Here is a 20887-nt window from a genome sequence, read left to right on the forward strand (position 1 = left end):
ACTTCACTCACTGAAATGCAAATCAATTTCTAACCTTTATATAATGTTGTTTTTTCTGGATGTTTTGGTTGGTATTCTGTCTCTATACGTTAAAATAAACCTACCATAAAAATTACAGACCCTTCATTTCTTTGTAAGTGGGCAAACTTACAAAATCAGCAGGGGATCAAATAAATATTTCCCCCACTGTAGTAGTAGTAGTAATGCGATGTGATAAAAATGACAATTAAGTTGACTTTGACTTAAACCTCAATTTGGCACAATAATGATTCATTTCCACAGAGATTTAATTGTTAGTTTGAACAATTAATTTGCAACATGAATCAAAAATGTTCAGTGTTTTCTCAAGTTTCATTTTAAACGCTTGAAACTGTTTTAGTATACATTTTCATATTTAATTTGCTGTTTATTATTATACATTGCAATATTGGTGCATTTAAATGATGAATAATTAAATATTCTTCCAAAAAACAAAAAACAAATGACAGTCATAACTAAGGTTGTTAAAGGTAAAAGGCAAAAAAAACAAAAATGTGGCCTACATTGCCTAACCCTAATAGAGTGACAGATTATAGTTGCACAGTTTTGCTTTACCTGTCCACTGCTGGCTCTGTTCCTGGATCAGTCGGTTCAGGTCGTTTTTCTCATTCTTCAGCAGGTGGTTTTGCTCCTTTAGTTCTGAGATCATCTGTTACAAACATTACACAAACACAATCAGCTTGACATCTTAGTCTTTAAATTTAAAGTTAGCCTACATTAAAAAGAAACATTTACGTCACGGATGCTTGTACTGAACCAGGAACACTGTTTTAACTGCTGAGAAATATTCATTTACTCAACACACACCCAGTACTGTGTTTATTGTGGCTTTGCAAATCGTTCTAGTCTTCTACCACCCTAAAACTACTACTTCTAACATTTGTGCTGAGCTCTAGTCTCTATCCCTCTCACCTGTATGTATGAATGAACAGATCTCTTCTTTTCCCACGTTTAAAGCAGTGTGCAGGTCTCTCTAATCCCTGAATATGGAGACACAGAGTATATCTGTGTCCTTAGAGGGCTTTACAATCTAGGAGGACTGTCTAAAAGCAGGGGAGTGAAGGTAACCTATGGGTCTAACTTAAAGGAACATGTCACTATTTTTGAAAATAGGCTCATTTTCCAACTCCCCTAGAGTTAAACAGTTGAGTTTTACCATTTTCGAATCCATTCAGCCGATCTTCGGGTCTGGCGGTAGCACTTTTAGCTGTAGCTTAGCATAGATCATTGAATCCGATTAGACCGTTAGCATCTCGCTCAAAAATGACCAAAGAGTTTCTATATTTTTCCATGAGAGTATAGTTCCTAGCCATGGGGGGATCTGCTGTGGAGCTGGAATTTGCTAACGTAATGCCACACCATCAATGAGGTTTTGTATGAACACTCAACACACACTTCAGCACACACCTAGTGTATATAAATGATTCATTTATATACGAGTCATGCACTAATAATTTGGAAATTAAGACATTTTTAACTGGTTCTTAGTAATTATTCTGTTAAACTAATTTGCAAAGATTTAGCAAATTAGTATGGGAGAACTTTAGGACACTGGAACCATAAATGTAGTGTGGAACATTTAATTAATCCCTATTTTGACTCAGTTGACATAAGCCATCCAAATGTACTGATCAACTGAACACGAATGAGTAATGAATCAGTTTTATGAATCAGTTCACTGAAATGACCCATTCAAATGAACCCTCTTTAAAGGAACACCACCGGGAGATGAATGAGTTTTGTGAATCAGTTCGCTGTCCAAATTAATTGCCTTCTTAGGAACATAACTGGGTGATGACTTAATGCATAAATGAATCAGAGTTTTTTTCAAATGACACAAACAAACTGATTAGCGAATCGCCCTCAGATTTTTGTAAAGTGCTTTGTGAAGTCTGCACCACTGCAGGCACATCACAGACAGCAGCACCCAACTACATATCTGAACTAACAGCACCTTTTCCATCTCGTCCTGGTAGGTTTGTGCCCAGTCCTCGATGGCTTTCTTCTCCTTCTGTGTGTTCTGCAGGTCTTTGCGGAGTCGCTCCAGCTCCTCCAGAAGAGATGTAACTTTGTTGGCGTTGTTTTTGGCGTCCTCTTCTGCCCCTCGCAGACGCGTCAATTCCACACGCAGACGCTCGGACTCCGCTGCATGGCTGATCTCTAGACTGTTCAAACGCTCGCTGAGAGAACGGTTCTCCTTGTTCTAGAGTGAAACCAAAACAGAACATCAATTAATTGTACTTAACCCTATAAAGCCTAAGGTATCATATTTGATACATGAATTTATAAGGCCTATAAATTATCAACATGATCAAAACTTTGCTGAAAGACATACTCTCTGCACTCTAATTGATAATTCAACTGATAAGTCCTTTTAGTATATTCCACCTTCAGGTCATGGTACATGTCTTTTTGCTGTGCAATTTTTAATGATTTTAATGAAGTAAACATAAGAATAACTTTCATATTTTTAGTAATATTTCAAGATGAACATTTTCTAAACTAGAGCAACTCAGGTTTACTTGATTATCCATAAGAAATCATGTTTAAATGTATCAATATTATATAACAGGCTTTTGTGTAACATTTATTTGTACATCTCTCAATCATCACTGTATTGCGTTTCATTATATGTTTTGCCCCCACAACTAAAACTACAGAGCTCTGTTCAAAAAACTAAAGCAAATATCATAAATAATATCATCATAATATAATACATATCTTACTGAGGCATATTATTGAAAAATACATACTTCCAACTGATGTTCACATGCATTTAATATACGTAGTCTGCTATACTGTTATAAAAAATCCCATTGATTAAAATTACAAGCTATCAGCCATCATACTTTTTGGCATATACATAAAAACTTCTGTACCAAATCTGCTCAGTTTGGCATCTGAATAAAATTTTACTTTTTTTTCTCTTTTTGAGTGTGAACTCTAATTCTCTAATCATTACAATCATGCATTACACTGTCAGATACATATATATACACACTTAAACAAAGATTCTGCACAGGGAAGCCCAGATCTAGATGATGTGATCATGCCCAGCTAACAGACTCTGACTTATTCTAAAGAAATTAATACAAGTTAACACTGACATCTCAACAAGAAAGGGTGCTTGCAACCTGTTTCTCTTCCATAACCTGATGTCTTTTTGATTAAATAAAGTTCTACCATGACAACTCTCAGAAGATTTTAGCATGGTAATGGATATGACAATGTTAATGTATTTGGTCTTGGCGGAATAGATCTGCTACGCTGCTGTTGGTTATTGCTGTTGTTGTAGATTATTGCTGCTGGTGCTGCAAAGCAAGTACAGGAACTTGCAACTGCCAATACATACGCCGATACGGTGCTGTGCGTATTTAAGACATACCGCTGCTGCACAAATAGCATATAAAATAACCCGTAGCAGATCGATAAGGTGGAGCTGGGGAAGGTGGAGGGTTTCAGAGGAACTCTGAAGTCACGCTGCAAAATGCTCTAGTGAATGTTAACCAGCAATTTAAATGTAAAGCTGCAAGCTAATTGGCTGCATATGCAACATGAAATAATCAACTTGTGCCAACTAGTAAATATCATCAGTTTGCATGCTGTTCAGATGTTCTGCGCCATCTAGGGTTTCATGACAGAACTTGGCATATATTCAATGAAATAAAATAAGGTGGGATTTGATTGTGAAAAGTAGCATCTATATAGCAGCTGGCCGGATGGAAGGAAGATGAAAAGTAAGATGGCATCAGCCGAATATAAATGTAATTTCATGGGCAGAGCAAGCTATCACATTTTATTTACGATAACAAATAAAAAAAATTTTTAAGAATAACATGCACTGATGAATTGTGCACAAGAAGACCAGAAAGGACAATTATGATTTCATTCTAAGCTTTTTAATGAGGCAGAATAAGCCAAAGCATCTTAGTGTGAAGTGTGGTACCTGGTCATCTATCCTGCGCTGCAGTTGCATGATCTTGTTCTCCATGCCAATGTTGAGTTTCTTGAAGTGTTCCACCGAACGTGCCTCGATCTTGAGTTTCTTGAGTTCTCGCTTGGCTCGCATGCGGCGGATGCAGCACTGCAGGTAAACGATGGCTTCGAGTGTCCGCTTGTACCACTGCCGGGCCAACCAGCCACGGATCATCTTCTGAATGATGATGGCCTTGTGCTCACGCAGAAGCTAAGCAAACACACAATAACACACGATGAAAAACACAAATACACACAAGAGTTAAGAAGAATGTAATGCAAAGTAGAGATGAGTCCAGTGAAAGCGCAGTGAAATGTTCTCAAATCGCTTTTTTCTCTCACACCTTCTGCCTTTTTAATTTGCAGATATTACACATCCTGCCTCGATAATCCACTGCTGATCAACAGAGCTCGGACGGCAAGGAAAGAGAGGAGAAAGAGACAGTAAGAGTAATAATACAGCCGCAGCTGCTGTGGTCCGTCAGTGGGACAGTCCCTACACTGGAACAACCTGCTCCCTGTGAGATCACATGGCTAAACACACTGGGAAGGAGACATGAGGTCATCGCAACACTGTGTTATCTTCTTCCCGAGACTTTAAAAACTCCATTCTAGTATTTCACTAGCTTGCTAGTCACTGGTTGGAGTAGAAAGAATCTGAAGGAAAGACCTCAGAATGAGACAGAATTGCTACTTTCGTGGTTTACTTAGTACTATCTAATGGCAGATTCTCTTCGCATGCCAATAGTCTAGAGTGTTCAAACACATCAAATTAAATTTCAGTGGTTTTATACTTTTGGCAGCCAATAATTAATAATAATTTTTTAAAAATCAACATTTAAAAACACATTGTGGTCGGCACAAATCATGTTTATCGCTGTTCTTTTTAAAGATAAATAGTCACTCTATATTTTATTTTTATTTTATCATATTATTGATATTTCACATTAATGTTTTATAGTAGTTGCTTAATCGGATAAATCTAGATTTATTTATAATTATTCATCTGTTAGAAATACAACTTTTGCAACAATGTAAAAGTCTTTACTGTCACTTTTAAACAATTGAATGCATCCTTGCTGAATGAAATTCTTAACTTCTTTTTAAAAATACTTGTTAACCCCAAACTATTGAACGGTAGTGTAAATTAAAATCAGTCACTTAGAAACACTGCCTTTAAACCACTCTGACTTCAGTGTGCAGTTAGCAGCTTTCACTACTCATGTGTCTCATGCCTGAAATAATTCACTTGTTTCCAGTGTGTTAATTATAAACCAGCATCATATTTTACCCCGATGTATATCAATTTATAACCTGTGTCAGTGTGTTTGTTTAGATGTTAAGGTCATAACAGAACTAAATTGGAAAAAAGATGCATGTAAAAAGGCAGTAATGAGACCAGTAGTGTTTGTGAGTCGTGTGTTTGTGACTGGGACAAATATATTTATAATGTGAGAAGAGTGTATTAGTATGTCTGGTTTCCTCCTCACCGCTTTGTACAGCTGTCTGGCCATGTATGCCCTGAGGATGCATTGCATGGCCAGAGCGGCAGCCTGCTTGCGTTTGTAACACGTTTTCTGGACATACATGCGCTGGTACTTCTGAATGACGATCGCAGCACGTGTGCGTCGCAGGAAATTCGCAAGACTGTGGGGAATGAAGAACAACACAGAGGTTACTACTTGTGCACCAGCACCTTCTCACTTAAAAACAGTATAAAGTGCAAGAGCTGGGTTCCGGAAATAAAAATCCCTTTTATTTTCTCAGCAGGGAAATTGATTTTCAACCCTTAAAAGGCAGATATACTGTGAGCTCTGGGTTTGTTAACTGATAGCATATGCTTTTGCTGAAGCCATCAGTTCACATTATTTCAACTTGTTTTTCAAAGAATCATGTCTAACAGTGTAACTCCTGGTGAAAAACTACATTACCGATGATTCTGCAAAGCAAATTCCACCATTTAGAGAGATGTGGCGAGCAAATCGCACCAAATGATCTCTGAAGCGAACACTTGCTCCAATGAATCGCCACAAATGATGTAGTTGAGTCAGTTTCCCTATGCTCTTAATATTTGTATATATATATGCATATTTTGCATTTACATAATCAACACCTTTAAATCAATTAGTTTTATATTTATAATAACGACATTACTTTTTTATTTGATTGCCATTTGGAATGATTAATGCGATAGTAGTTCTTTCCCTCATTAAAGCCATTAGGTACACAGTATTGTACCTTTTGTCTTTTTGTCCGATTTTCAAATACTTTTTTGTTTAAAATCCTTAAAAAAAGTTAATAATGTTTTGATTCACTTTGTAGCTGTTTGGTTTGATTTTTGACATTTAAAAGACTTTTTGTAAATCTCTATAAAAAAAATGAATGGAAAAAAACATCTCTGTGGAAAAAAAAAGTGGGCTGTTGCTCACTGTTGCTCTTATGTTGAATGATTCTGTTTTTCATAACTTTAGTCAGGCCCCACCCACTATGGGATTAGTCCCCTCCCCCTCACCAGCGGGCCTGGTATCCACGGACGTATCTCTGGATGGTTGTGGCAGCATGTTTCATGCGCAGGTACTTCTTGCGCGCCAGCCAGCAGCGTATGGTCTTCTGTATGCGGATGCAGGCAGCACGCAGCTTATCTGCACGCAGTTTCTCCAGATACGCAACCTGCCCTGCGCGGAAAAAGATCTTGGTCTTGCCAAACTGGTACTTATCTGGGTCCTATTAGGAGGACAAAAAAAGTGGAGAAAGAATTAATTTATCATTATTTATCAGTCAAACTTTGTACAGAAAATATGAGTAGTGCCAAATTCTGGCATTTTGCTGCTTGCTATGATTCTGAGTAGTTTTAGTTTTAAGAGCCTATTATATTATGGCCTTTGCACCAAGTCTATACAGAGTATCGGTAGTTTTATGAGGAGACTGAATTGGCTTCTTGTACCTGCACCAGTTTCTCCAGAACATTCTTACAGGTCATCTTCCTGTCTGTCAAAACATCTTTTTGTTTCATCAGGACACGATACCTGCTAAAGAACTCCTGATACGTCCACCTGACAAGCAAAAGCAGTCACAAAAACAGTCACAAAAACACAAATATACAGTCAGGAGGTGTTTGACAAAAGGGAGTGCAGTATGGTAATGTATAGATCAGGGGTGCCCAAACTCGGTCCTGGAGGGCCGGTGTCCTGCAGAGTTTAGATCCATCCCCAATTAGACACACCTGAACCAGCTAATCAAGCTCTTACTAGGCATACTAGAAACCTCCAGGCAGGTGTGTTGAGGCAGGTTGGAGCTAAACTCTGCAGGACATCGGCCCTCCAGGACCGAGTTTGGGCACCCCTGGTATAGATCTTCACAGTACCTAGATGGGAAACCAGCTGCAGAGATGCGAATTGTTTCCAAAACTCCACATGCACGCAGTTGCTGAACTGCCCTCTTGGGGTCAAACCTGGTAATGACAGAAATCAGATATCAGCCTAGCAACACTGCGTTTCTATAGCTCACCATCAATTCTGCTAAATTTACTGTTATAAAATAGTTCAAAACAGAGTCAACTATGACAACTGAAAGTATGACAACAGAGACAACTGAAAGTATGAAATTACCAGATTCAATTTGTGAAGAGAACTGGACACTTTGGAGCTGTCATATTGCTCTTTCGAGCGTTCCACCATGACTCAACCAATGGTGTGTGTATGGGGCGCATCAACTGTACTCGTTTGCTACATTCTAGCACAATATATTTACCAAGGTTCCTCTCATTAATTAAAACAAATTTTTTTTTTTTAAATCATTACTTGAAAGAAAATAATCAAAATACTAATACTAACCTAAGTACTAAAATAATTAATGAACAATACTACTGCTAGTGGTGCAAGTGTCACAGAAATTACTCACTACAGCTTTAATTACTCACTTTACAGCTTTATATGTAAAATAATTGTCCTGTAAATGCCAGATGGAGTTGATAGAAATCTATTTTTATTTTTATTGGGTAAAATTGTTTCTGTAATGGATGTGCTACATATTTTTATGATTATTAGCTAAGCGACATGCTGATGTTAGATTCAACTGTGAGAATGAATCAAGTTTTTTTTTCGTGCGCTTCATTTGAAGTACTGCTTATGCTGGTGCATGCTTAAAATTGTCTATTAAAGTACTCATATTTTGGGGTCTGCTAGAAGACCTTTACATGATGTAAAATTCAAAAAACACTATATTTTTCTCATAATTTACATAGCTGCAGCACCTCATTTTGCCCTCTGCCTGAAACGCTCTGTTTAAGTTCCTATTTCTTTAAAGCCCGCCTTTCTGAAAAGCCAGTGTGCTGTGATTGGTCAGCTGGCCCAGTCTGTTAACTGCGTCTGTAATAGAGTCGGTATTAGAAGTTCATATAAGGTTTTTTTTTTTTTTTGCTACGTCTCCTTGACATAGCAAAATCACTGACCCAACTATTCTTTGAAGGTGGGCCTAAGCAGCAAGTAGGCGGACATTATGCAAATGTGAAAGTGAAAGTGACGTGACATGTGGCCAAGTATGGTTACCCATACTAGGAATTAGTGCTCTGCATTTAACCCATCCTTAGTGCACACACACAGCAGTGAACACACACCCGAGTCCGACTCTCTAACCATTAGGCCACGACTTCAAATGTGTAACATGGTGATGTAGTTAAGTGATTCTGCTGTTGATCACTAGCAGGGCTACATTATCTGATCACAGATAGTATATTGCTGTTAAAAATAAGATTTTGTCATTCTAATTGTCATTCTATTACGCTGTTAAAATGCACTTATGCACTTATCACAGGTAACTCGAATTGCTAATTTGCATAAAGCTCAATCTGTCATGTTGCTGAAAGATCTAGCATATTGTGTCACCAATGGTCACTGTCGCTGGAATTTCATATCGCCAACTCTCACTGAAAATGAATGACTTCCAGGCAAATCCCTGTTGTTGTGAACATGTTGTGAACAAAAGGAGCATGTGTATCCTCCGAGAGAAAAACAAAACAAAACAAAAAACAAAACAGATAGTTCAATTAAAAACAGAAGAACTGACGTGAAGGCATATTTGTAATCGTTGGGTTTAATGCAGCGAACGTAATGTGGTGTAGTCGCATTCAGTGTCTCCATCAGAAGCTGCAGAGAATTCCGGAACTACAGAAAGAGAGAAATGTAAACATTCATTCAAATTAGACTCTTTTTACTCTCATCGATTGTCAGTGCTTATTCAAAGATAACGATATTCAATAAAAGTGAAAATAAGATGAGATGAAGGTAGTCTTTCACCTGCAGTCCGACTGTCTTCTTGTGTTCCTTGCTGGCTTGGCCTGCTTTGTTCTTGACTGGTTTGACGCTGAGGCGAGTGCGTCCTCCAGTAGCAGGAGCAGCACCAGTCGGACTTGTAGCTTTCTCCTCATCCTGGAACAGCTCCACCAGCAGGTCAAACTGGGAATTACAGCCAAGGCAGACTTAACATACAAGCCATGGTAGGTGTTCAGATGATTAACCAGAGGCACTTTTTGACTTAGAAATGAAGCAAGGATCTTACTAAAAAATGTATTAGCTATTCAAAAGCATAATTAAACTCAACGTTATTTTACTGAAGCTACAATTAAATCCAGTTGTCACTACTCTTTTGAGTTCTTAACCCTGTTCTATACACCATTTAGTTATTTATGGGAATGACAACCACATTTTACTAAAACTATAAGCCCAAGTAGCCATGGTTTACAGTGGGAACATTTTCGCTCTCACGCAAAACTCCTGATCATGCAAATTCCTGTTAGAATAACTGGATTTCATCCACGAAATTTCACAAAGCAATGATAAATGTGACTGTTACTGAAATACCTTTAGCTTTCTAAAATCACTGTAAACTATGGCTTCACAGGACTGCTTTTATAAAATGGCCGGTTACTACATTTACCTGTCAAAGTTTCATAAAATAAATGCACACAAACAGTAATACTGATGTAATGATGTCACAGGTATGTGTTTATAGAAAAAAAAAAATCCAGGTAGTTACAATCGAATTCTCAACCGAATTGTGTTGGCATTCATGCCTTTGTACAGGCATGAGACACTGGATTGTTTATCACTCCCAAAACTTAGCAATGTGTTGTGGCCTTTGTTACCTGAACTAAATGTTTAGACTCAAAGTACCACTTTTAATCCAAAAAAACAACTGTAAATAACAGTAAGCAATTTTTTTTCATTATTAACAATTATACACATCAAGGCAAGCAAACTTTTATAAAGTGGGTTAGTAATTAACAGAAAAGGCCATGTACTTAGAAATTGTCCCTGGGGTCTTGTTTACATTGATCGCTAAGAGTTTGAGTACTGAGGGGTGCTAGTGCTGGTACTAAGCAGCATGCAGCCTAAGCAAGATAAGTGTCCTTATGGGACCAACAATATAAACATCAAGTCCCAACACACAGCAAACAAACAAACTCCAACACTATGTTATGCCTGCACGTTTTAGTCTATGTATAGTACATATGGATGTCTTCGGCTGTTGCATTGTTAAAGGATCAGTTCACCCGAAAATGAAAATTCTGTCATTATTTATTCTCCATTAAATTGTTCTAAACTATGTTGTTATTTTTCATTGTTTCCCAGTAATTGCCTAGATTTCATCCAAAAATATTTTTACACTTCTCATGATGTAAAAGATCTCTACCATTTTGTTTTGCGCCATTTCTTTGGCAAAGCATCTGCCACTCAAAATAAACACCAGTGATTTAGGGTGCTTTCACACCTGTAGATCGATTGCTTTGTTCCGATTAAATAAGTGTTGTGTGGCTTGTCTCAGAATGAAGCGTGGCACTGTGTTCAAGTTTAACTTGCATTTGGGAATGCAACATGCGACAGTTACACTTTATTTTTAGATTTGCATAATTTCTGCATATCTGTGGACAGATTATTACAGCATTTCACTAGATTTGTTATGAGATGTATTTGTAAACCTGTAACCTGTAAACCTGTCCCCGAGAGGGAACGAGACACTGCGTCCTCTAGCGGACACTATGGGGACTGCCACCAGCAAGATCGGTGTCTGAAGCATGTGTGAAGCAACTCCAAACCCATTGGCCCACGTAGCCTGTGACATCACAAGCAGGCCTGCCGAATACATCACAAACTTAGTTGTCTGAAGGAGACGTGAAAACAGGCAAGCACTAGGCATGGCAAGGGGACGCAGCATCTCATTCCTTCTCGGGGAAGAATGGTTACATGTGTAACCCGAGACATTCCCCTTCTATGGAACTCGCGCTGCGTCTTCTAGCGGACACTATGGGTAACGGAATGCCCACTAAGCCATGCCACGGCGCATGCCTGTTCACCTGGTGAGAAAGCACCAAGGGAAGCGACAGACATACAGCGAACCTTCCCTCAGAAAGGGGGCAAGCCACTGACACCTAGGGCCACTAACATAACACGAAAAAATGGGGAACCCAGCCAATCAGGAGGGACATCCCAATAACCAAGCTAAGAACACAGCTATCCTCAGAAGGCTAAATTTCAATGAGCTAAAGCAGCAAGCAGGGCCCAGGTGGACTGCCCACTTAAAAACCCCGTAGGAAGGGAGGGGGGGCAGCCAACCCCTACTACCTGACTAAGCTTAAGGTGTAAAGGGAAGTAGACCATCGACTCAAAATCTTATGGCTAAAAAAGGGCTCATTGGGCTGCCTACTTGAAAAACCCTGAAAGGGGGGTGGGGGGTTGGGGAGTGGGCAGCCCAATCACTGAGAATACTTGAAAAAAGCCCACGTCACAAGGGAGAGACCAGACCTTCAGTCAATAGTTCGCCAGCAAGGGAAACAAATAAGAACATCATTAGTCCAGTATTGGAGCCCGATGTAAGCAGTGGTCTAAAAACACTCAAAGGGGGGTGGGGAGCATCAAGAAGTGTTAGAATCACAGCACGGTTTAGAACAGGAATGCTTCTCATCCAATACCTTCCTGAGATCCACTCTCCTCCTCTTAGTGCTTGCAAGCCTCTGTGCCTGACTCCTAGCGGGAGGAGAGGTGCTAGTGGCCACTCTACTCTTCTGATCTATGATCCTCAGATCGAGACGGACCAGCCTCCTCAGAGGTTTTAAGGGAAGACTTGGGACGGCGGGGAAGGATCTTCCTGAAGGCAGTGGACTGCATCTTCCCCTCCCTGAACTTCTCGACCACTGCCTCAACGGAAGTACCGAAAAGCCTGAAAGGCAAAAGAGGAGCATCAAGAAGAAAGGCCTTCTCCTTTCTCCCGATGTCTACAAGATTTAACCACAAATGCCTCTCCGTAGCCATCATTGCTGCCATTGCAAGCCCAATGGCAGCAGCAGTCTGTTTAGTGGTGTGAAGGGCCAAGTCTGTGGTGCGGTGCAGTTACTCGACTGCCTCAGGGGATAAACCCTTGCCCTCATCTAGATCTCTAAGCAAGTCAGCTTGGTAAGCTTGGATCACAGCCACTGTGTGCAAGGCTCCAGCAGCTTGACCTGCTACCACATAAGCCCTTGCTATTCAGATGCGAGGTGGTCTGAAGTGGTCTGGATGGCAGAGCAGGAGTCTTTAAAGAAGACGACTCACCCTGGGAGAGATAGCTCGAGAGCATCTCCTCTACAGGGGGCATCTTCGCATATCCGTGGCTCAGCCACACCCTCAACATTAGCATAATCCGCATGCTTAAAAAGGTGCAGCAGAGCCGAATATGGCCTGTCCCACGATCTCACTAACTCAGTGTGGAGGTCAGGAAGAAAGGAGAGACTCCGGGGGGAGGGGAAGTCATGACCGGCCAGAAAGCACTTGTCCAGTCTGCCACGGGAAAGCTTCTGCCTTTCACGTAACTAGACTAAATAAAGCTTCTTAGCAGCGCACGCCATTACCTCCAGCATTTCCCCGTATGCGGGACTGGAGCTAGGTTGGGAGGATTCAGTGCTCACACTTTCATTGTCATCGCCAATCACATCCATGTCCTTACTCTCACCAGATTAGCCCAATGTAGTGCTATCCGCGGAATCAGATGACCCAAGAGGAAGAGTGTCTGGATCCTGCCAAGCACTCGAGCGTCCAGCGGAAGCTTTTGAAAAGTCCATACCCCTCTCAAACTTTTATGTTTTTTTCCACAATGCCTTCACACTCACTGTCAAACAAACGGCTCCTGAAGACAACTAAAGTTGGTGACGTATTCGGCAGGTGCGCTCTTATACTTCCGGATAGCCCAATAGTGACGTCAACGGGCTACATGGGCCAGTGGGATTGGAGTTGTTTCACACGTGCTTCAGACACCGGTCCTGCTGGCGGCAGTCCCCATCGTGTCCGCTAGAGGACACAGCGCGAGTTCAAAGGGGAACAGCATTTTTCCAAAAATAAAATACTGAGGGTTTAACTCCTGAAAGTGAAGAAAGAAAGACATAAGTACTCTAATTTTACTACTGTAAAGTAAAATAATGAATGAACTTACTAGATGTGTTGAGATGCAATTGTAAACCTGTTTTCACAGAAACTGCAGTTTTCCACCAAAATAGAAGCCTAAGGGTTTAAATCTTGCAAGAAATATTCATTTTTCATTTACATTTATTTTACAGTGCAATTGAATTACAATGGTAATATATTACTGCCTTAATTGTAATAATAATAATAATAATAATGAAGCTCTACGAGCTCTTAATTTTGCTCTCAAAGTGTACCATTTAACTTTAAAATGTAAAAATTTTTCTTCCAGGGTGGCATGAGATAACAATGCAGAATAATAATGATAGAATCTTCATTTCTTTGTGAATTGTCCCTTTAAGAGTATAAAATAAGTACTAAAAGGACAAATAGTCCAGCTGATGTCAAGACATTTAAACGGCAAACAGATGTGTCATGCTGTTGGGGTGGTTGAGTTTGTTTGGATGGTGTTTGAAGGCTCTAGAGCTGAAGCGGGATTTATTTTCCTATAGAGTCAATGCAGTGCTGAGATTGTGTCCTGCACAGCAGAAAGCAACAGACTGAACATGCTGGCACGCACACACACACACCTCTCATACGCACACACATCCAATCCAACATGCATCCAATCTTCATTTTTGTATAGCAGGACAGCAGTGATATTAGAGGAAGAGAGAGAGAGAGCTAAAGAGACAGCATTTATATGCTAAATTTTACCTTCTGCAGGGGTACAGGTTGTCATGTTCACAAACAACACGTATAAAACATGGCACGATGATGAGGAAATTGAAACAGAATTAACAAATGCAGAAAATACAGATACATCAGACAGATGTATATAATGTACTAGCTGAAGAGCAAAGCAGCTCAGACACCAGCTCTGAACCATATTTTTATGTTGGATGTTATTGGATAAAGTAGATTTAGCTTGTTTTCCAAATTCCTAACCTGAGTCCACATTAATCCAAATATATTTAAAAATGGCATATTTCTTTTAAACCGCTCACAAAACATGATAACAGTTCACTGAGATGATACTAACAAAACAGACTATTTTTCTGGTTCTGCATGACCATTTTATTTGCAAAATATCCCACCACTCACTGGTCGTACTCAAAATCAACATTCCATGCATGTTCTAAAACACAACTGTCATCCTCTTTTGCAGCAGCCAGCAATTGTGCATAAATATCCATCATCTTTGCAGGAATGTTATACGAAGGCTGTACAAAGTGACATTTATCTTAAGCAACACTATTAAAGAGGTATGATGCAATTTTAAAAGGTCATTATTTTGTTTATTCAGTTTACTAGAATGGGTTGACATGCTTTAATGTTCAAAAAAACATTAAACAAAAAAACGCCGTCATTTATTTCGGTTTCTACAAAGCCCCTCATTCCAAAAAGCCCAGGGTGCTCTGATTGGTCAGCTGACCCAGTGTGTTGTGATTGGCCAAACACCTCAAGCGTGTGTTAGAAATGTAACTGAAAATACAGATGATCAAGCAAATCAATCGATCACACTACTATCCTACAATACACTGAAGCCTCATCTTCTTTCTTTGCCTATGCCTTTGAGTGGGCATTACACTAATATGTCAAACTGTGACGTAGACATTTGCAGAAGTAGGATCTGGATTGTGAACAATGCATTTTAGGCAGAAGTGTTCTCTGTTAGAATAGATCCCTTTTCTGGGAGACTAAGAGCTTTATAACTCTGCAGATCTTATATATGCACAAAGAGATACATTACACACTAAAAGAAAAGGAAAACATTAAAAAAAGCATCATATGACCTTTTTTAAGTTAACAGCAGGCACAATGCCATTACAACCATAGATATATATGGGTTACATGACTAAACATGTGTCATTGTTTTCATATAACTCTGTTTTCACAGTCCAATGTGAAAACCGTGTTTTCAAATATATCCACTTGGGGAGCATCTTAATAAAGGTCAGTTTTTGCTGGACAAAAATGCCATGTCAGTGCGGGTGAAAGGCCAAAAGTGTTTTCAAATGTATCTGAATTTATGTGGACAAAGCCTTAGAGTGAAGCTTGAAAAGCTCTAGTCTTATTCATTGTAACTATATAGAAACAAATGCAGAATATTATTCTAAATGTCCCCTTTCGTGATCCATGTAAGAAAGAATGTTATTCTATTAGGCTTGGACTCACTTGAGAAAACAGAACTTTTCCAGATTTTGTCAGGCTAATGTCAAATTTCGTCTTGATGAATAAATTAACTGAAATGATAAAGACACAATGAATGATGAAGAAACATAGAAAAGCTTCAGAATTTGTAAAGATTTTTAGCTGGTGTCTGGCTTTACTTCTAATTCATAAGAACATATAAATGTGCACATGATAGATGGCAAGCAAACACACACATGATGATATGAATAGATGTAATGATCAATGATATGAATGTGAAGCTAAATGAATATGGTAAAACCAGCTGACCTGTGGAACAAGTGAAGTGAAGGATTTGGATTAACCACTAACAGACTGATCTGCATAAGGCCTATTACTGGTATTAATGGTTAATATCTTTTTAAATAATTCTTGACTTGACTCAGTTTGAGGCATTATTATTATTCCCAGGCAGTTTGGATTAGTACAGCATGTGTTTGCTCTTACCACACACATTTACTGCCTCACGCTGAGGAGACAAAACATTAGAGAGCATTCAGAAACCCCCAAATACAGAAGAAAATGATTTTAATAAGAACCAAAATGCACAAGTTCACTTACATTTTCTGAATCATTTTAGTGAATGTAAGTATTACAGTAAATATTAAATTATCCATCCTGATAAGTTCAGTTAATTAATTTCCATGTCTTTGTATTTATTTATGGACTATTTTTATTATTACTAGAGGTTTAATTTTTATTTTACTTTATTTATTTTTAAAGCCATTTTTCAGATATTTCATTTTAAAATATGTCTGAGCTAAGCATACCTAGAAAAATCTATAGATTTAACTAGAAAATCGAACTAGAAAACAATATTTCCTTATTTTTTTGACTGTGGAAACCCCTGCATTTTTTTTTCAGTCAGTTCAATAAAATCACAGAAGCTATTGTGACCTATTCACTAACAAAAAACGTAGCACAATGGTATTCTTGCATATACCTTGGAGTACCAAGTAAATACCATGGCAAATAAATACTGAAATTATTTAGTACCATGGTTTCTATCAAAATGCTATGGAACTACGATTTGATATCTTCAATGCAACACATTATGTGGGCCTTAAGTTGTTAAAGGTTGGGAAACTCTGCTCTATGGAGGCTTTCATTCAGCGTATGTCTTCCTCCCTTGCCTATGTCTCGATTACCAAATATGTTTGAATACTTTCCTGAAAAAATCAACAGAACACACCCATAACCCTGAAGGCACAGCTGACAGAATGAGAATTGACTTCATAACAGGAGCAGGTATGCAGTGGCGTTCTGTCTGAACCTGCCTCATTAAAAAGCAGTCAGAGCTGCTGAGTCATGCTAATGCTCTGTGTTAGAGCTTCAAAACAGATCTGAGCTGTAGATACTGCGACTCAAGATTGTAGTGAACTAAGACAAGGATATGTACGAATCCAAACAACTAGAAATACGAACAAATATGAATCCCTGAGCTCAGCTGTGTACATATGTTGTAACTGTGGCAATGGACTGCACTAAATGCTCCTTGACCAGCAGATGGCTCCCTTCCATTGACCTTCTCAGACTTTAAGCCTCATTTAAGGACAAAAATCTTGGATGAAAACACCCTGGCTACAGCTAACACTGTAGGTTGGTTTTGTCTCACTATAAAGGCAATACTTCACTAAAACCTCCCGATGTCAGGGTTTATAAACGGTTACATTACAAAGACAATTGGACCCTTCCTGTGAATTTTCCACCTTATCATTGCAGCCCTTGTTCATAAGCTTATAGATTCAGTTTACACATTATATTTGTAATAAAAAGAAGTAGTGGCTGCAGTAGCTACACAATGCGAAAAACATACAGTAGTAACAGGATACCACTCAACTAAATTGCACTGCATTGGCCACTTCCAGTGCACACAGCATCATCAAGTATAATGGGAATGGTCTAAGTTTTGTACCTTCTAGTTTTGTTTTGTGCCAGTTTAGCCTGCCTTATTCAAGGTGTTGAGGGCATTATCTTTCTGTGAAAATGAACCAATGGTGACATCAGACTGACAGATATTCACTCACCTTACTGGCCTTCAGAACATGTATCTGCTCCTCATTCACTGTGTCCTTATTCTTCTCCAGAAAACCATCACACTGATACTCCACCTGACAGACACAGACAGACACGTGAGGTTATCCTATAAGAAAGAAAGTCCACGAACAAGCATCCGTATAGTATTTTTCCCCCAAGTCAGCAGTGAAATTACATGGAAAGCAAAAAATACAAAATAAAAAAATAACCTTCTCCATTCTTCTCAAGTCTTTATATTATAAAGTTTTAGTAAAACTTTACAATAAGGTTTTATACATATTGTTATTTTAGTATTTTTGAGATACCATTTAGTTAGTCAACACAATAGCTGACATGAAATAAAAAAAAAAATCTGACTGCAGTTTACACCATTTGTTAACCTAGGTTAATGTTAACTTCTACATACATTAATACAATTTTACATTTCAAGTATAATCATGAATTAAACATTAACATTATTAAATCACCACAATATTCTTATTTTTAATGGAATATTGTAGTGTATTTATAAATGATTAATTTGTGCACATCATTATATATTTTAAACATATGCCATTATATGTAAAAAAAGATCATCTCTTGCTGCAAAAAATGTTCATTGAAAATTCATGATATTGTACCTGATAAACTAATCTTAACCAATTGAATTTTATTGTAAAGTGTTACCAAGATTATATATTCATTCATTCATTTTACTTTTGTAACCTGTCTCATTTTTATTTCAGAAGAAACATCTGAGATCAATTAGTTATTGTACTTAAATAAATCATAACTAAGAGCTCCATTAACCTCCATTTTCCACTGGGCATAAATGGCATGTTATATTATGTAACCTATTAAATTTATATGATTTAGAGTTGCATTTATATTAGCAATGCTGATTACAGACTAAAGTGGTGCCTGATTTAACCCCGAGAATGTTTGAGAAAGCACCTACTAATGCTCAAACCCTGATTCAACTATGTGTGTTTACTGAATGTCCATCACACACTCTAAATGTGTCTTATTACCCCACCCCCTTCTCCATGAGTGCTTCCTCATAGATATTGAACACCGTTTCTAAAAACAGATCTGTAGCCGTCATGAGCTCATGTGAGAACTTATGCAGCAACTCTGTGTCATACAAATAGCACACACAGGAGACTCGACTTGTGCTAGCATGTTGCTAAGCTAACAAAATGATACTCTAATATGTTTCTTAGAACTATTTCATATCTATTAATAGTATTTATTGTTTAGAACATCCTTTATGACAGAAGTGTCTTTACAATGTCTTAAAATGCTAGGTCTGTTTCACATATAATACATCTGTGGCCCATCTGACAAAGCTTTTGCAGTTTTTACAAAATTAAATATTGTGATCTATTTTATATGAAGTGGATAACATGTACATCCAAATGGTAATTAATCTCCAGGTAAACTGCATAAATCGCATGGATTCAGTCAGATTTACTGAACAGGAAGCATTTGTCTGCCTGTTACTGTGCATGAATCTTGACAACACATGAGTAAATTGCTCCATAATCGTATAATGCTTTATAAAAGTCTATATTACAAAAAAGAGTGTGTTGATAAATAGGTTTAAAGTGCATTGTCAATGTTTCCTGCTGAGTTCAGCGTGTCAGCACTGGAACACAGTGACACATGGCTTATGCAAGCAGTGTGAATGCTGTCAATCTGTTAATATGTTGAAATGATTATGCACTGTTTAGATGCAGTATGTATGAGGCAGCTCATTAGGTTTTAGAGAACGGAAATACAATTCGTCTCTGTTTAGACACTGGTATATGAAATGACACGCACTGTGTATATCACAGTTGATCAGAAATGCTGAACCAGCCTGAGTGTGAGCTGTGTATGTGTGTGTGTACCTTATCTGCAAAGTGCTGAATAATGAAAGCTTTATTGGACATCCGTGGTTTTTCAAAAAGTGCACACGTCTTCAAATGAGTGTTATACAGTTTCTGAGCCCAGGAGTCATCAGAACCCTTCGGCATCTGAGAGAAAGAGAGAGACAGAGAGGTTGTACAGTATATTAAGTAAGAACAGTAGTCTCAAACAGGATTATGCAATTACAATTACACAACACAGTATTTGCTTGTTTGTTTGTTTTTACAGTAGTGCTGTCAAAATTAACGCATTCATTTTTTCAGTTTAACGCATAAAAATATTTAACGCAATTAACACAGGTGTGGAGCTAGGTTTGGCCACCCCACTCACAACTGCTGCTTCGGTCTCTGTTTTCTTGACAAGAATTGCATTTATTTAGACGTAGAACGTCTTTACGGCCACATCAAACGGGAGACTTTTCAGAGGCGCACTCCAACTTTGCCTCAGCGCCAAGCGCTAGTCAAACGAGCACGGAAAAGGTACAGGTGACTTCAGTAGAACAACAGTGAACTGCGGTCAGATGAGATGTTGTCAGGCCATATATCAGTAAAAACTAATTTTCCTGTCCTGTCAAGCCATTATATTGTGCTCGCAGCACATGCTCTTCAACTGCATGCACAAATGCTGTGGCGTGCACTGAAGTCTATATTATTTCCTGTTAAAGCGCAAAAGAAACTACAAGAATGGAATGTCATAGTTATGTTGTCAGTTAAGTCATGAAGTTACCAAAAAGGTAATTAAACCTGCCTCAAAACTGTGCATGCATGTAAGTATTTGTTATATGTGACCCTGAACCACAAAACCAGTCTTAAGTCGCTGGGGTATATTTGTAGCAATAGCCAAAAATACATTACAACCCAGATGTTCGAATTTGTGCAACACATTATATGGACGACCTTTGAACCTAGAAGAGTACAGGGCTGGCTGTGCAAAAAAAAGGGTCAATTCCGACTTTGCTATGACAATCTGGCGCTTACTGTATTTTAAACCTATTCTTTTTTTTGTATAGGGTGCTTTTTTAAACAAAAATTATCTTCATTTCAAAATCTAAATTTTTCTGGTAATCAGATGACGGCATAAAACATTAATTTAATTTATCCTAATCAAATAAAAATTAAACCCTTTTATTTTTTGGCAAACAAAGTGCTGCACAACAGAGGTTTACTGTTAAAATTAAAAAGAAAACAGATGTGATTATTCCTTTAAAAATAAAGATGTATTCATATTTATTAGCAGTAGTAGCATTGAGTATTAAGACTGCTAAATAGTAATATATTCTGACAGTTTCTTAACGTTAAACTAAACTTTTATTTTGACGGGGGAAG

The 20887-nt window shown here is 38.3% G+C and overlaps 1 protein-coding gene across 1 annotated transcript in view; it reads right to left on the reverse strand.

Moving 5' to 3' along the window:
* The window catches only part of myo5aa (myosin VAa), a 63387-nt gene that overhangs the window by 24499 nt on the left and 18001 nt on the right, over positions 1-20887 (reverse strand). The window contains exons 10-21 of the mRNA XM_016507153.1: positions 19544-19669; positions 17663-17746; positions 17551-17553; positions 9309-9467; positions 9079-9176; positions 7379-7465; positions 6959-7067; positions 6527-6738; positions 5505-5661; positions 3986-4225; positions 1994-2242; positions 595-688 (exon numbers count right to left, since the gene is read on the reverse strand). Coding sequence (XP_016362639.1) covers positions 595-688; positions 1994-2242; positions 3986-4225; positions 5505-5661; positions 6527-6738; positions 6959-7067; positions 7379-7465; positions 9079-9176; positions 9309-9467; positions 17551-17553; positions 17663-17746; positions 19544-19669 — 1618 coding nt within the window. The remainder of the gene's footprint in view (positions 1-594; positions 689-1993; positions 2243-3985; positions 4226-5504; positions 5662-6526; positions 6739-6958; positions 7068-7378; positions 7466-9078; positions 9177-9308; positions 9468-17550; positions 17554-17662; positions 17747-19543; positions 19670-20887) is intronic.

The sequence above is a fragment of the Sinocyclocheilus anshuiensis genome, unplaced genomic scaffold (assembly GCF_001515605.1).
Source record: "Sinocyclocheilus anshuiensis isolate Anshui unplaced genomic scaffold, SAMN03320099.WGS_v1.1 scaffold863, whole genome shotgun sequence".
Taxonomy (NCBI): Eukaryota; Metazoa; Chordata; class Actinopteri; order Cypriniformes; family Cyprinidae; genus Sinocyclocheilus; species Sinocyclocheilus anshuiensis.